General features: G+C 42.9%; 1 protein-coding gene across 3 annotated transcripts in view; it reads left to right on the top strand.

Annotated features, from left to right (window-relative positions):
* The window catches only part of LOC107111758 (chromosome unknown open reading frame, human C1orf21), a 208388-nt gene that overhangs the window by 79698 nt on the left and 110670 nt on the right, over positions 1-18020 (top strand). For all 3 annotated transcript variants that reach the window (XM_015412783.1, XM_015412781.1, XM_015412782.1), the window contains exon 2: positions 3954-4167. In XM_015412783.1, coding sequence (XP_015268269.1) covers positions 4074-4167 — 94 coding nt within the window. In that variant the 5' untranslated portion in view covers positions 3954-4073. The remainder of the gene's footprint in view (positions 1-3953; positions 4168-18020) is intronic.

The following is an 18020-nucleotide window of genomic DNA, read 5'->3' on the forward strand; positions in this document are numbered from 1 at the left end:
CACAACCGGCCATACCATGCCGCCTTCCCTCCTGCCTTCATCATTACTCCCTAGGAATGGAGAAGGCACAGTACAACACACCCAGCACTCCTTTGTGCATTTTGGGAAGAGATCACTGATGGCAAGGTGAATTGTCTTTTCGAGGGCATATTTACCCTTTGGGCCTGAAATCAAACAACAGTCATTCCCTCTCCCAAGGGAATTCTGGGAATTGTTCTACAATAGAGGCATAGAGATTTGTAACAGAACCTTCAGCAACCTTCAGCAACAGAACCTTCAGCAACAGATCTCAGGATACATTCCGTGAAACCTTGATAGTCAAATTGGGATAAAACCAAATGTAAATCAATAGTCTAAAGAAGCTCTCTACAATTATCACCTGTTTCTGAAGACAGCCCGGATCCCCCCCAAAACAGAAAGATCACTGCTCTGCATCATGAGGCTCAACAACTAAATCAAGTACTATACCTAGTTTAAACCATGAGTTGTTAGAGTGTTGAGCTTGTATGTCCAGAAAGTGTTTCCTGCCTCTGGTATACCAGGTTTGAATGCTCTTTTTATGTCAAGAGAGTTTAAGTGTAAAAGCTTGCAGTTAATTGCAACAAAAGCTTCTTGTTCAGTGTGTGTTTTCTTGGGATGGTTGACGTGAATTAATGAGTAGGTTGTTTTATCGTACGGCACTCAAGGCATTTGTAATCCATAACATCTATTATGTATCTGTACTTGCTGGTGATACACTATTTAATACATTAAGCTTGCCGGTCATTCTGGTTTTGAAAGTGACAGTTTTCCTAAAACCAGCACATGTTGGGGTTAACAGTTATGTGCTCACTTCTTTGGTTTTTTTTCTGGTAACTAATAAGAAAGTGGGGGAAAAAAGAAGCCAGTTCCCCTCCCCTCCCCTCCCCCCACGGCTGGCAACCATAGCTGTAATCAGAACCGAAAAGTCAACTTATATTAGCAGGTAATGCTGTATAATCTTGTTTGTCAAAGTGCATTATCCTCACCTTCTGAGTTTGGTTAGCTTAACGGTTGGATGCCGTGCCCAGTGTCCTAGGGACTGCTGATGAACCAAATGATTTCAGCAGTCATTTTTAAAATACTGTCCGCAGCGCAGTACTCTGAGATCTAAGTTGCGGGTATAACTTTAATAAAGCAGCTTTGTGCAGATCCACTTAGATCCGTTTAAGCGTGTCTTGAATCTCCTTACGATTGTCACTGATAAGAGGGATTTTTCCCCTTCATAATTCAATTGGTGTTGAAATCTTTTTAAGTTAAATACACGTGAGAGGAAAACAAACTGTTGGATATGTTACAGTGAGCGGTTTGTACATAGCTTTGTGAATAATGGTAGCTTTGCCTCTCTTGATAAACCTTAAGGCCTTCTTTCCTAGCCTCCCACATTTGAGAACATCGTGAAAATAGGCATATAGAAGGGCAGTCAGGTAAATAGAAAACCTGCAAGTGTAATAGCTGCACAGTTCAAAAGAACCGGAGTGAGGTGTTTTGTTTTGTTTTTGAGAGTGTGACACCTTCATTGGAGAAGGATTTGAGGACTATAGAATGTTATGTCTTTATCTGTATTACATTCCATGTAAAGCTTAAGACCTGGACTAGGATTGTAAACTGGAACAATCCTATTGGCTAATGTATGAATGTACCCAATCAGAGTGCAGAGAAATGTTCAGGAGGGAACTGATCTGATTGGAATATAACATCAACTTTTTTCTTTGCTGTCAAGTTGCAGCTGACTTACGGTGACCCCGTAGGGTTTTCAAGGCAAGAGACTTTCAGAGGTGGCTTGCCCATTGCCTGCCTCTGCGTAGCAACCTTGGTGTTCCCCCATCCAAATACTGACCACGGCTGACCCTGCTTAACTTCTGAGATTTCGTGAGATCAAGAGACTAGCCTGGGCTATCCAGGTGAGGGCAGTTTCAAGATAGATGCCTTTACACCCTGGCTCCGAATGGTACACATCCATACAGTTTTTTGCGGTATGCAGGCATCTATGCCTCTCTCTCCCTCTCCACTCAGGAAGAAATACAAACTTCTCTCCTTCTTCAGGAGGCCTCTGTCCTTTATGGAGATCTCCATATGCCAACCTGTCAGTGGAGATCTCCATGTGCCAACCTGTCAGTGTACCAGGGCTTAGAAGAGCAGAGGGCCAGAGGCAAGGGTCAGTCAGGCAGCAGTCTGGTTTTCCAGGGGGGCTAGATAAGAATCTGAGCATCAGAGGAAAAAGGCAAGTCTCAGGCTGACAATATCCAGTATCCAGGGAGGGAGCAGAAGTCCATCAGTGGCTATTAGCCACAAGGTATACATAGGAACTCTCAGTCTGGGGCAAGTGATGCTCTGTATTCTTGGTGCTTGGGGGGGCTACAGTGGGAGGGCTTCTAGTGTCGTGGCCCCACTGCTGGACCTCCTGATGGCACCTGGTGTTTTTGGCCACTGTGTGACAGAGTGTTGGACTAGATGGGCCATTGGCCTGATCCAACATTGGCTTCTCTTGTGTTCTTATGTAGTATGTTATGTAGTAGGATGTGGATGGGCAGATTGAGCTCATTCTGGCTGAGCTGTCCAGACTGAAGAGGAGGCCTGTGAGCCAGGGCTTTAAAGGGCTTGAGGTGTCCCGATTGGCTCCAGGCGTCAGTGCTGAGGCTCAGTCAGGTGATGCCTGAAGCTGTAGTGTAGACTGAAGCCCAGTTGGCACTGTTGGGCTGCATACAGCAGCTCGAGCTCATTCCTGTGCAGCTTGCTCTGTGGTGGTGGGTATGAAGTGCTGGAAGCAGAGCTGATTTGGATCTCATTTGAGTGACTTAACCAACCGTCATTAGCTCTAGTTGAACCCATGGTGTGAATTCGCCACAATTTGATAAGTTAGGTAGACATCATCAGTTAAGGCCCACAGATCCTTACACCCTGGGGGTTGTGCCCATACATAGAAGCCAAGGTGTAGGGATCTGTGAAGTTGGTAATATCTTGGGGAATCTGAACCTGCTGTGCAGCTGTTTGCACAATCAGCTCTCCTACCCCTGTTTCCCCGAAAATAAGACCTACCCCAAAAATAAGCCCTAGCAGGATTTCTATGCGTTTGTGGTATAAGCCCTAGTGTGTCTTCTTGAGAAAAAATAAATATAAGACAGTGTCTTATTTTCGGGGAAACACGGTAGTAGACAGCCTTACTTCTAAAAGCTGAGTGATATATATTAGAAACAACAAGGAACCTTGCCCTTTAGAAACTAACACATCCATTATGGCACATTAGAAAGGATCTCGGAGAGCTTGTTACTAAAGGCACTGCAGTTTTGTTGTTGTTTATGTATTTCCATCCCCTCCCATTCAAGCCCCATAAATGCTATGTTGTGGCTACAGTCTGCCTTTTGGGAGGTTGCTGTGGAAGAATGTACTGTGACTGCCCAGGGGCTTAGCTTGTAATTAGGGAGCAATAGTTGCTTTTGTAGGACTAAAACCAGTCCCTTAAGGGCTATGAGTATTGCAGGAGATGCACAAAACGGTCCTTTCTGAAAATACCCTAAGCCTATATGATTCATTAGATTTAATTGCCTGAAGCTGGGACCACAGCCCATGGGAACATGTATGGAATTCATAAAGGTTGATTAAACTTGCTTTCATCTTTTGCATGTATTGACAGGTCATTGATTTCCCCCCCCCCTTCAAAATTTGAGGGGGAAAACTTAGTGGCCGAAGTAAAATAAGCCCCCCCCCCCAAATAACATGTAAATATATGGATTATAAAAAGTAAGACGAGCAGCCAATGTCATTGTGTTCTTATGTGCTGCTTTTTGGAACGGTTAAATAACTTGTTTTGTAATTCATGCAAGATGGTTCTTGGCTTCCTTTCCTCCAGGTATTCCTCCATAGAGAGGCATCGGTCAATGGCCATTTAGCTCTTACACATGCTGAATTTTTTGCCTTGTTTCTTCCATCAACAGGTAAAATAAAGAGGCTTGACGACAAAGCCGAAAGGGGGATCATTTCTAAAAGAAACCATGCGTGCACGTCTGTAGAAATGGTTTGCGGCTCAGTCAAGCTGGAGCTAACCAAATGAAGCTATGGGCTGTGCATCAGCCAAGCATGTTTCTGCTGTTCAAAATGAAGAGGAAGCTCAGAAGGGGAAGAACTACCAGAACGGAGATGTATTCGGTGGTGGGTATCATAGTTTTTGGTTTGTTTCTTGGTGGCTCTTGACCATTCTGCTGCAGTTCTCTGCTGCGGTGTCCACTTATTTCCCTACTTTAACCTGTTCTGATTATTTTCTGTGCAGACTATATAGAGGCACACCAACCAGTCCTGATGCAGGAATTTGTTCATGCTGAGCAACTGCATCAAGAAATATTAAGTGGTTTCTTCAGTACTGAAATGACAAAATTTGTTTTCCTCTGTCTCAGAGAATGTGCAGTACCTCATCTAAGTTTTTTCTCACGTAACTTTAAAATGAAGAAAAGCGAGAAACTGTGGAATTGCCTGTGTGCTAGGCTTCATCTCATCTTCTAGCCCTCTGTTCTGGCCTGCTTGCGTATAGATGTTCCTGTTCACACCTTTGTGGCATAACTTCAGAGTCGCTGAACAAGCCTGTTTCAGAAGAATCGTCGTAGAAAATGTTTTGGCCTGTCCATTGAAGGTTACACCTTGTTTGGATACTTATTTTCATCTTTGATTTAACAGGTTTCTATTCCACTTTTCCTTCCGAAACAGGATGGTCAACGTGGCTTTACTAAAGCTTATAAAAATCAGAAATGGCCAATACTAGTGTGAAACCAGCAACAAAAAGTTAAAATAATAATGTGAAGCCCAGCAGACAAGAACCTGTTGCGATGAAGCTGACTAGCAAGCTGCTGTATAATATATAGCTTGGCCCATCAGTATGAAAGTTCGGGAACAGTAACTTATAAACCATTGTAAAAAGCTAAATGTTTGTAACTTCATCACTTGCTCACATGCTCTGCCGATCAGTTGATGTTTCTGTAATTTGTTGAAGATGTATTTCTACCGGTTTTGGTGGCTATAAAATACATTGATAAGCATCAGTGGCAGTAAAGCATTGGATGGCCCAGCTTCCATCATATCTCAGAAGCAAAGGAGGTTCAGCTCTTGGATGGGAGACCTCCGAGGAAGTCCAGGGCTTCTACACAGAGGCAGCAATGACAAGCCACCTCTCTTCATCACTTGTCTCAGAAACCCTGCCCATTGGGTTGCCATAAGTTGGCTGCAACTTGACAGCACTTTACACACAAACTTTGGTGGTTATTGGCTACTGAGTGAGGACACACCACACATGCTCCTCATGGGCTAGGCCAAAGGGTTTGACTAGTTGGAGTGGGAGTAGCAAAGGAAACTAAAGGCCCCGGTCACACGGGCAGGAAACTGCGGGGGGGAAGCGTGGCTGTTTGCCCTGGGGCAAACTAACACGCAGTAAAGCGATCATACCTCCTGTGGAGGTTCTGTGGAGGTACCGTGGAGCTTCTGTGGTAACGGAGAGGCATCGATCACAACACATGCCCACGCGCAATGAAGAAGCGCGCGGCGCGGCGAACTGGTTTTCTTTTTTGTGCACACTACGAATGCGCATGCTCCGTTGGGTGCATGTGCGCAACCACGGAGACTTGGGGGGGAAAAAAAACCTTTTTCACAAGGGGACATGGGCGGGCGCCGGATGCCACCGGAAACGCGATCAGACGCCCGCCCTTGCCCCGCAGTTTCCGGAAACTAGTACCTCCGAGGTACTAGTTTTTTGCTGCGGGGTTTCGGGAGGAAGCCTCGGTTGTGCCACAGAAGCGCTACGCTCCCCAGATGTGCTGGTGAGATTGCGCCCGGAAACTCTGCCTGTCTTCCGTATCTCTTGCGTGGCTAATGTTGCGTGTGACCGCAGCCAAAGTCTGAGTTTTTCAGCTGACTAGAAAGTGGAGCCTTTGGAGACACCCAATAGAAGCTGTTTGCTGGGGAGGGGGGTCTGATCTGCTTTATTGACGCGCGCTGTATGTCGTGGTGCTCGTCTTCTCCCCCATGCACAGCTTCTGCATAGATTATCACGGAAAGCCCATAAGTTCTGTGTTGTCTCTTCTCAATGAAACAAATTCCTAGCAGCTGTTTTTGAAACATTCTAATGTTTAGGATGTTTACCTTCAGTGAGAAGGTAACAGCGTCCCGTGCACCTTGGTGTTTAGTCATGCCGGCCACATGACCACAGAAACGTCTTCGGACAGCGCTGGCTCTTCGGCTTTGAAACGGAGATGAGCACCGCAACCCTAGAGTCGGATTTGACTGGCTTTCGAGCAAGGGAACCTTTACCTTCAATGTTTAGGAAAGCAGGAGGCCATGTATGTGGAACAGTATCCATCAGATTGTTGGTCATCAACTGGTGAGCAGTTGGGTTTGCCCTACAGCCTGAGGTGTCTCAAATTCAGGGGGCCACCATCACTGCTTTTGAGGGGAAGTGGGAAAATAATATAGTAAAAAGCTTTTGTGGGATCCATGTTAAAAATGGGGCCAAAATCTAAAAAGCTTGGATCCAGCGGTGTGATGATAAGCCACAGGGAATCCCTCCCCCCAGTCCTCTGCAGGTGTGATTATGGCTGCAAGTGAAAAAGAAATCTGTAAGGGGAGGATGTTGTAAAAGTGCTGGGCTTGCCATATGGAGATAGTTGCCATGGAGAATGATTTTTTTTTAAAGGCCAGCAGTTTTGTGTGCACCAGCTCATAGCTATTCTGAATAATTGTTTTTCAGGCACAGTATGTTTTCTAAATCAGGCTGCCTGTCGTAAAGTGTTCATGCATTCCTAGCACATAATAAGCCCTCCTGCTAAGGAGAATAAAATAAAATTATTCATCAGTTGCATTTAAAATATCAGCCTCTATATCGTGCCTAAGCAGTATTGTGAATACTTATGAAAAAGAATACTGCTGTTCCAGTCTTGAAGTTGGTTGTGTTTCTTGTAGTGGCATATTTCTTGTGTGGGAGGTAGTTGTTAAGAGCGGAGAACTCTAATCTGGAGAACAAGCTTTGATTCCCCACTCCTTTTCCACATGAAGCACACTGCTGGGTGATCTTGGGCCAGTCACAGTTCTCTCAGAACTCTCTCTGCCCCACATACCCCACAAGATGTCTGTTGTGGGGAGAGGAAGGGAAACATCATTGTAAACTATGTTGAGATTCCTTAAGGTAGAGAAAAAGCAGGGTATAAAAGCCTACTCTTCTTCTTCCAGTGTCAGTTTTTTTAAAAGTCACAGTTGTATTTTCGATATAAAGCACCTGCTGCAGGTGAAGTTGGTCATGACTTTGAAACCAATAGATATAGTTGTGACTAATTTAAGGCCTGTTACTCTCAGTGGGCATTAATCACTGCTGGCTGTAGCTGGATCAGGTCCAAAGGGCTTATATTCCTGTTTGGTATAGTGGTTAAGTGCATGGACTCTAATCTGGGAGAACCGTGTTTGATTCCCCACTCCTCCACTTGCAGCTGCTGGATGACTTTGGGCAAGCCATAGTTCTGTCAGAGCTGTTCTCTCAAGGACAGTTCTGGAAAGCGATCTTTCAGCCCCACCTGCCTCACAGGGTGTCTGTTGTGGGGAGGGGAAGGGAAAGGAGTTTGTAAGCCGCTCTTGAGACTCCAAGTGAAGGGCGGGGTATAAATCCAATCTCCTCCTCCTTTGTGATACCTGGGCAGTGAACTTTTTAAGGTAACCTCTGTGTTCCCCTTCAGGATGTATTGATTGCTTTTCAATTCACCATTGATGGACAAGCTTCGAAACATAGCAGAAAATGTTTGGGGTGGGTAGGCAGGTCTATCTAAGCAACCCAAACATGAGGCTGTTGCTTTTCAGTATCTTTAGTTTTAGGTTTGTCAACTGCTACCCACATTGATATAAGTATTGGGTCTATAGCATGCAAAGCACCCTTTTCCTATGTATGGTGTCACCCAGGCTGCTGTTTTGGGGTTGAGCAGTCTGGTATATACCCTGATCCTGATTTAATATGGCACCCCACTTATCAAAGAAAACCATCGCAGAGAGACTCTCACAAAGAAATAATTTTTATTTGCGAAACCAAGATACAATGCTAGAAGGATGAAGTGCCAGGGAAAGCAAAAACATGAAACAGTGCAGCAGTACAGTAACACACTCCTAGCAAGTACTACCCTGGGTTGTTGTCTGATTGCAGTGAATAGGGAATCTAAGGGGAAATCAGAGATGAAAAGAAAAACATGCGTTGCTTTATCCTAAGAAGTCTGCAGGGCTGTGGTCCACTGCAGAAAAGAAGGGAAGCTGGTCTGGGCCAAAAGAAGGGAAACTGGTCTGGGTAGGGTTGCCAAACCTGTTTTTCCTTGCGGCGGGGGGCTCCCAGTTTTCTATGTTTTCTATGTTTTCCCCTCAAATGGCTGTGGCCTCACCCCCAGCGTGCCCAGCGTCATCACGTCACATCCGGCTGACGTGCACGCCGGGGTGGGATTTTCCCCGGGGCCCGATTCCGCGGCAGCGGAAATCGGGCCTCCAAAGTGGGGGGAAATCCGCCCCCGGGGGGATTTGGCAGCCCTAGGTCTGGGCCAAACTGAAATCACTTGAGCAGCTAGGGATCCAAGATGGAGGGATCCAGTGATTTAACAAAAGGCCAAAAGTCTGGGAAGTAGGCTCTGGTACAAAACCAGCTACAGAGTTGGGAGGAGGCAGCAATCCGGTGGTTTCTGCAGAAGAAGGTCCAGGATGCAGAACTGACTGCAAAGTTGAAAGAACTTGAGATGCCAATTTTGAGGGCTTTGGGGAGGGTGAAGAGGTTGGGATTCATAGCGTGATCTAGAGCAGAGTACTTAAACACAGGATGTGGCAAGAAAGTTTCAGGTGGGGTAATTGAGTTTACTGGAACTGGGGAAAAGGCTCTGGCTGTCCTAACAAATTTTGAGTAGCAGTGTAATGAGATTTCCCTAGCATTGGGGTCAAATTGGATGGGTGAAGAAGAGAGGGAATCTTCATGTTTTGAGGCAGTCAGCCTCTGAATCCCAGTGCCAGGAGGCAGCATCAGGGTGAGGCCTTGACCTCTATGCCCTTGTTGGCTACTGTCTGAGAAAGGATGCTGGACTAGATGGACCACTGGTCTGATCCAGCAGGGTTCTTGTTACGCTCTTATTACTTGCAAGTCAGATCCTGGGCTCTGGAGAGTGTGCTCCAATCCTCCTCAGTGGGTTCTCCCTTTCCACACCAGGTTTTGAGTTACACATTTTAATGCCACAAACTATGGTAAGCACTAACCAGCTTCCTTCCTAATCACAGTTTGCAAATCCATACCGAATCTTGGTTTTAAGTCTTAGTTTTGTAAGGGAGTTGAAGTTTTGCGTTAAATGCAGTTTTTATTGAATCATATGAAATATGAGAACATGACTAGCAAAGGGAGTAGGGGGATGCTTGGCTCCCAATTTGCAAAACTCCCCCCCCCAAACCCATGTTGAGTTTTTTTGGCAATTTGTGAATCTGGGAGGACAGTTGTTTTCCCCCCCCCTCCTTTTCCCGACTGTGGGAAAAAGGTAGTGAAATGAGGGCGCAATTGTTCCTTCTGATAGAGATAATGAATGATTGAAGATTGTAGTTACTTGTGTCTCTGTTGCTACATTTGATGCACATTGAATGAGGCATCTGATAGAGAGCAAACTGGATTCCTTTTCCCTTCTCAGGCACTAGTACTTTGCTACTTATAAACATCTCTGCAGATATTTCCCCTACCCATAAACTAGGGACAAATTGTTAAATGTGAGTACAATTTGTTTGTTAATTCAAATAGATCATATTACTGCATGTATAGTTATTGGATCAGATCAGGTTTGATTTAGTGTCGACCGTCAGAAATTCAAGAAACTTGTTCAAAGATTTGAAATGAATTCATTTGTTCTTCTAGAGGCTTTGGAACAAATGCACACATGGAAAGATTTTTTTAAATTTCTCCTTTGAGACGTGGAAGAAAAATGCCAGTATTTGGATGACAATAATAAGAATTTTTGTTTCAGTGTGGGAAAATGTGTGATAAATAATTCTCAGCTAGAGGAATTTATTGTTGTCGGCTTTCTCAGGAATATCTGAAACATAAAAAACCTGTCAACACAGAGTTCTTTAAAAAGACTGTGAAGACATACAAGAAATAAAACTTATGCTGCAAGATATTTCTTAATAGGAGAAATGGTTTGTTGCATAGGAAAGCAAATATTATTACACTTCAGTATTCATTTCTAATTAAGAAGGGCAAGTTTTTCAGGTGTATCTCCCCTATTTTTGAATCCACAAATCTTAAGACTTTCATCTGCTTAGGTGCATGCTTAATAAGCTCAGACATTTTTGAAAACAAATGTGTATAAAGCAAAGCATCCCATCAGAGGCCACAGTTATCCCAAAGGACCAGCTAATCACCTTACAAGGGTTGAAACCTACATGTGGTGCTGCTGATAATAGAGATGAGTAACAGCTCACTATTATTTCTGAAACAATCTGAATTTACTTAGGCATTCCATAATGTTATATGAACACAGTCACCTTACTAGTTCCAGGAACTGAGATCTCCTGAAATGGTAAGAAACTTGTTTAAAGAGAAAAGGATTACTGGTCTTAAAATTAAAGGAGAAGCATTTAAACTTTTAGCATTCGCAGATGATATAGTATTTATCCTAGAGAATCCTGAAACCTCGTCTCTCATTCTAAAGGAGAAAATACAGGATTATGGAAAAATAGTGGGATTAAAAATAAATATTGACAAAATAAAAATTTTAACCAAAAACATGGACAGAAAACAAAAAATACATCTACAAGAAATCACAGGATTCCAAATAAAAGATAAAATAAAATATCTAGGAATTATGATGACTAATAAATGCAGTTCTCTATATGAGAATAATTATAAAGAGCTTTTAAAAACAACCAAACAAGATATATAAAAATGGAAGAACTTGCAGATCTCTTTTATGGGATGAATTGCACTAATTAAAATGAATATCCTACCCAGATGGATATTTCTATTTCAAACAATCCCTATTTTACAGAATCAAAAAATCTTTAAAGAGCTCGACCAAGTAATGTCGAAATTTATATGGCAAGGAAAACGACCAAGAATAAAGCTTAAGGCCTTGCAAGATATTAAGGAAATAGGAGGATTTGGACTTTGGTTATTGTACTAAAGAGCAGCGGTACTAGCATGGATAAAGGAATGGATTGTATTAGAAGACAAGAGAAAACTGAAACTAGAAGGACATGATCTTTTATTAGGTTGGCATGCCTTCCTGTGGTATGAGAAAGCATAATCACAGAAGTATTTCAAACAACATTGGTTACGAGCAGCACTTCTAAAAGTTTGGGATTATATCTACAAAGGGCACTACATAAAAAACTCAAGACTTATTGCACCTCTGGAGGCATTTACACTGCCGAATATCTATGCCGGGAAAGAACTAATACGATATCAGGATATTTTGGATAACAAGAATGATCTGAGAATACCAGAAGATTTGCCATGGTGGCAAAAGGCCCAAATAGAATCCAGATTTTATAAAGATAAAAGATTGGGTTTCTACAAAAACTTAACGGTGCTTGAAAATTTTTTGACATCCCCGGACTCAAAATTTATAAAAAGAATCTATACCTTCATGCTCAACGATACGATGTATGAGGAGACAGTTAAATTTAATATGTTATGGGCACAAAATCTAGGTAATAATATTGATTTAGACCAATGGGATCAGATATGGGGAAAAAAATATCAAAATTGCAAAAGCTATTGCATATAAAGAAAATTTATACAAAATGTTTTCCAGGTGGTATATAACACCAGATAGAATAGCGAATCTAATAATAAATGTTCTAATGTATGTTGGAAATGTCAATGTAAAACAGGATCTTTTTATCATATGTGGTGGCATTGTGAACTAAAAGATATTGGAGGTGCTCATGAAATAATGCAAAAGATATTAGGTATTGTTATACCATTTACACCGGAAATAATCCTTTTGAATATATTATCAAAAGACTTTGACAAAAAATGCTAGATATTTGATTGTATACCTTACGACAGCAGCGAGAATTTATATGCTAAGTACTGGAAGTCATCTGAAACACCAAAGAAACATGAATATATAACCAAACTGATGGAAACAGCAGAATGTGATAAATTAACTTTATTGATGAAAGGGTCTAAAAACTATACATTTGAAAATACATGGAAGCGTTTTTATGACTGGTATAATAACAGCATCTATGACACTATCATAGATGCAACAAACATGAAGTTGAGCAAACTTCAGAGGACGGCGGAAGACCGGAAGGCCTGGCATGATCTGGTCCATGGGGTCGCGAAGAGTTGGACTCGACTGTGCGACTGAACAACAAAAAATAATAACAGCATAACAGATTGAAGTATAAAGGTTTAACTCTAACTGCTAATTAAAGGCTTGAATATTGAAATATGCAGGCACAGATATAGATTTTATTGTACAGAAATAGAGCCACCGGAGAAAGAATTATTTGTGTGCTAATGAAATAAGATTTTATTATTGTAAACTTACGAGGCAAACTGTTTTAAGGACAAGCATGATTTACCCCCATTTATGTTTTGCGTTGTATTGTTTTGTTTTTTGTATGTTTATATGTGTGTTTAGTTTCAAAAACAAATAACATTCTGCCCCTTGGGGCAGTTCAAAAAGAAAAAGAAAAAAAGAAACTTGTTTAAAGGTTTAAAATGAATGTGCTATTTTTCGTGGCTGAAAAAGAATACATGTAGTAGGTTGGTTTGTGTGTTTTTTGAGCTGGCTGATTTGGTTAAAAAGCAACAGTGTCATTATTTAATGAATTATTTGATTAATTCATGCCCTGACCTGGATGACCAAGGCTAGCCTGATCCTGTTATATTTCAGCAGCTAAGCTGGGTCAGCTGTAGTTAGTACTTGGATGGGTGACCGTCAAGGAAATCCCATGTTGCTTTGCAGAGGGAGGCAATGGCAAACCACCTCTTGCCTTGAAAACCCTACAGGGTTATGTAAATTGGCTGCAACCTGATGGCACTTTCCACCACCAATTATCTAATCTATTTTTATTTAACAATAGCCAACAAGATGTTCTTTGTCCTGCTAGAGTAAGAATTTATAGAGGTATTGTTGACTGGCCTTTATTTGGGCAGAGACCCCAAAATAGAGTTTCATAAAGAGACAGAGAGGATAAGCCAGGGTTCTTGTAGGTTAGATCTAACTAAGATTATTTTCCCCTTTCCATGCTCAATCTTGACAAATTCTCCTTAATACCACGTATGCTCCATATAGCTTTTATTTATGTAGGTCTCACAACCACCAGTATAACCTTTTTGATGGGTCAAAGGGGACCCACTCCCTTTTCCATCAGTGAAAAAGCTGGGTGAATCCAAATGTGTAGGTGTAGGTGTAGCATTCATAAGCATCAGAGCTTATTTGAGCGCAGTCATACAGAAATGAGAAATGAGAATATAGTTTAAAACTGATCAGAGTGGGTTGACACGTACACACTTATTAGACACGTGTCAGAAAAGTGCCACGTCACTCTGCTAATGGGCTGTCACTTGATTTGGAGTTCTATGTTGCTGTGTGCACCATATATCAAAAAGAAAGATAGGCATCATGGGAAGCTTTGTCTCTGTTCTCAAATACTGGTAGTCCTCTCTTTTGTAGAATAGTATTCATTACAGGGAACTGCGTGTCCAAGAGAGGCCCTGTCTTACATAGAGTTGTGTGCGCATCTCACAATTAGCTGAAAATTCATTTGTGTTTTTTTGTGACCCATCATTAATTGGAATGCTTCTATCTTGAGAAGAACAACTCAGGGCTGTCTTTGTGTAAGAGCCAGTTTTGCTCAATCGGTGTAGTCCCACGCCTTCTTTATTTATGCTACCCTGTGGTACAGATCCAGATCCACATAATGCAGGACTTGTCCTTCATGTGCGTGTGAAGGGGATTGAGGCAGTAGACATATTTGTATTATTCTGTGTTCATGAGAAGAGGATGTGGCAGTAAGCAGTGTGTGCACAATTGAGACAGATAATTGACATTTGGCTCAAGTCTTTGCCCTGTTTAAAGTTGGCAGTATGTAGTTCCCCATCCTTTGCAGATGCATCCAGGAGTGGGCAAAGTCAAGGGGAGAGCCATGTATTGTGTCAAGAGCAAAAAGTTCCATAATATAGCAAAACGTATTTCTGGAAATTTACTTGAAACTGCTTTGCATGTTTTTGAAGCAACTCCCTCTGCTCCGTGTTGTTTTCGTTGGCAGTCTTCGGTGTGATACTAAAAATAGCTTTCCATATGAGTTGTGGAAAAGGTTGAGATGAGGGCAACTGTATAAGGCTCTTACTGTTCTTTGGTAGCTTTTGCCTGAGTTCTTAGAAGACCTTGACAGAACTTATTTGAAGAGAGACTGCTTTGAAACCATAGCTGGACTGTGTTCTCTTAGGGTTGTTTTTTTTTTAATGACTCAATCTTGGAAAATAACTCTGCATTTGCAGCAGATCCTGGAGTGTGGCATGTGTAAAACACTTCCAAGAAAAAAACTTTGTGAGCAGTGAGGTGCATGAGGTATTGAACCGTAGCATGGATGGACGGGGCTCCAGCATCTCTTGAGCCAAGAACTTTGTCTTGTGCCTTTCACCAACACAGAGAGCCCTCCAATCCGTGTGGCCCATCATTGTTTTTTAAATAGGGATGATGGACTTTAAAGTGGTGGAGGAAAGTGGTGCCAAGTTGTGTCCGACTTATGGAGACCCGGTTTTCAGGGCAAGGGTTTTCAAGGCAAGAGATGAACAGCGGTGGTTTGCCATTGCCTGTTTCTGTATAGCAACCCAGAACTTTCTTAGTGGTCTCCCATCCAAGTACTACCTATGGCCCACCCTGCTTAACGTTTGAGATCTGATGAGATCGGGCTAGCCTGGGCCATCTAGGTCAGGGTGCACTTTAAGTAGGGAGGGGCTGTGGCTCAGAGGAAGGGCCTCTGTTTTGCATGTAGAAGGTCCCCGGTTCAATCCCCAGCATGTTCAGTTAAAAGGACCTATCAGGAGTTGATGTGAAAGACCTGTGGAGAGTCACTGCCAGTCTGAGTAAACAGTACTGACTTTGATGGACTAAGGGTCTGATTCAGTATAAGGCAGCTTCGTGTCTGCCTTATACTGAATGTAAACAGGTTTTGTGGGCTGAAATGACCGTGTTGGTCACAGTGCATCATGAGTGTTAATAATTTTTTCCATTTTATTTATTGGGGGGAGGGGGAGCGGCTAACCATATACAAGGAAATCAAATAAAAAGAAAGAAAGGCAGGCTTCTGTACCTTTTAATAGCACAAAGGGAATTTCTGTAGGCATGGCTTTTCTCACCATGGCATGGCAGGCTTCAAACATTGCTTACCTTTAGTAATTCTGTAGGAGTGAAAAACTTGTGGTAGGAGTAAAATGATTAGGTAAGCTAGCTTTGTGGGCAAACTCCCCTTTCCTCAGCATACAGTATATTTCCATTTAGCCAGAGTTCTGTGTATCTGAAAAGCTCTAATGTCTCAGGCCTTCACCCACAGAAACTGGTTTACAGTATTGCTTACCTCCTTTGTGCATGTCGCTGGATGAGAGAAGTGTAACCGCTGCCTCCGTATCATTAGTAGAAGCTCTTCTAAAAGTCCTTTGGGGAAAATTATATATGTAGAAGAAAAATATGCAGATGTTTTAAAGATTTGACCAGTACTCCTTTTAGTTGGTATTAAAGCTTCTCTGTGTTTTCCTTTGAAGGTGGTACTTGGAGTATTTACAATCATAGGCTGGGGGGGGGGGGGGCCAAACCTAACAAAGTTAACCACCCAAGTATGCTGAAAATATGGTAGTTGGGCGACATATTTGAGCTATTACCATTGAAGCTTCTCAGCCTTTTGGCAAAGATCTAGTGCAGGGGTGTCGAACTCACTGGAAATGTGTTATTTAAAGTTTTTAAAAATCTTTAATTGTGTTTGTCGATGTCCTTTATAAAGTTTATATCTCTGCTACCTGGCATTACCTTTTATGACACACATGGCCCTGCCCAACAAGGTCTCATTTATGCCAGACACCCCTGATCTAGTGTGTAGTAGCTCCTGCGTTAAGGAAGCTGGACACCTGCAGCAATGCTGTCTTGGCTTCCAACCAGATGAACGTCTAAGTCCCAGCTCCCTTGAATGATCCGCGCCTGCACTGTAGGCACAGTGTAGTCCCCCACACCTGGTTAGAACCTGGATGGGAAACGGCTTCGGGATCCGCTGACCACTCTGAGCTCCAGAGAGAAGGATTCACGTTTTCCTTTCCTGCATGCCCATCTGCTCCAGATCCATTTTGCCACTTAAAATTTTCCAAACACCATCATGCACTGCCTTTCTTTCTCTCTCCCTTCTTAACGAGCACATTAAGTGTTTAAAGGAAGGTGTGACTAACTGCCCATAAGATGTGCTGCATTGCTGAAACCAAGGAAAGTTTAGTAATTAACCAAGTACTACTTGCTCCCTTCTTTAGAAACATCAAGTTTGTTTTTTATTTAATGGCTTGGAAGCAAACATCAACCAAGTCAGCTCTTAGCTGATTATAATGTTGAAATCACTAGGACAGTTCATATGACAGATGGAGCGAGGTGCATGAATTTACTATGATAAGGGACCTGGAAGCTGTATATTGAAACAATTTGTCCTACATTTCTGGTGTGACAAGAACAAGAATGCCAAAGATGATAGGCAAGATTGGGGGAAATGGATCTGGAGACAGGAGCAAGAGCAAAAGGCTGAATAGCAGGGAGTAGGCCGGGGGGAGGGGGGGAGAGAAAACTGTCCCCGGGAATAGGAGGCATTGCCACAGCAAAGTCCGAAGCACAGCTGATTCTTTTTATCCCTCAAGCAGGGCCTAGTGACCACCAATGTACCACCCCTTGAATGAAATTGTTGAGATTTTTTTTTTTAATGGGCATTCAACTCTGGCTTGGATCTGTGCCCTGTGGCACTGTTCAGCTACCTTGGAATGTTATCCCTGGCTTTCCAGTTTGGACTTCTGGGAAGATGAACTCCCTTGCCTGGTTGCTGGGCTGGTTTAGATTTCTTACTCCAGCTGTTTCAGCTGCTCATCTCTTACCCCCAGCACCCCCCTACACTCTGGGGCCTAAACGAAAGGTGTAAGGAAGACTCCATTTTGAACCGAATCAGAGAAACACAATAGGAATGAAGGGCAATTAAAAATACCATCTCATGATGAGGCAGCCAGAACCCTGTGAAACGCTGTCCCATCCCTTCTTCAACGGCTTGTGTTCTGACCAGTGTTCCCTCTAAACTGAGTTCATGTGAGCTAGCTCACAGTTTTTAAGGCTCCGGCTCATGCATTTTTGTCTTAGCTCAGGGAAGGTTGGCTCCAGAGCAAACTAATTTAAGCAGCAGCCAAATCACTCGCTCACAACTTTAATGCCAGGAGCTCACCAAGTAGAATTTTTGCTCACAAGACTCCACAGCTGAGAAGGAGCATCCACGAGAATCTCCTCACACCCCAGCCAAACTGAACGATCAGTGCTTCTGGGACAGTAACCAGACATTCCACTCTATTCAGGAGTGTTCCTCAGACTACAGACCTGTCTGCTAAAAGAATCAAGTCTTCCAGGGCTCTTTTTGTAGCAGGAACTCTTTTGCATATTAGGCCACACCCCCTAATGTAGCCAATCCTCCAAGAGCTTACAGAGCTCTTCTTACAGGAGCTACTGTAAGCTCTTGGAGGATTGGCTACATTAGGGGGTGTGTCACCTAATATGCAAAGGAGCTCCTGCTACAAAAAGAGCCCTGATTAACCACTTCCTGCCCCTCGTTGGACTAAATTACGGGAAAACTGTGTTTCTGCCACTAGCTTGAAAGGACCCCAGTTTTGAATATAGAAGGGACCCCCTTTTAGCCCAGTATGTTAGGTTCAGTTTCACCCTAGTACTGTCCCTCCCGCACAGCAACCCTTGACACAATACTCACGCTTCAGGATCAGGTAACACGTG

The sequence above is a fragment of the Gekko japonicus genome, unplaced genomic scaffold (genome assembly GCF_001447785.1).
Source record: "Gekko japonicus isolate JY-2015 unplaced genomic scaffold, Gekko_japonicus_V1.1 scaffold793, whole genome shotgun sequence".
Lineage (NCBI taxonomy): Eukaryota > Metazoa > Chordata > Lepidosauria > Squamata > Gekkonidae > Gekko > Gekko japonicus.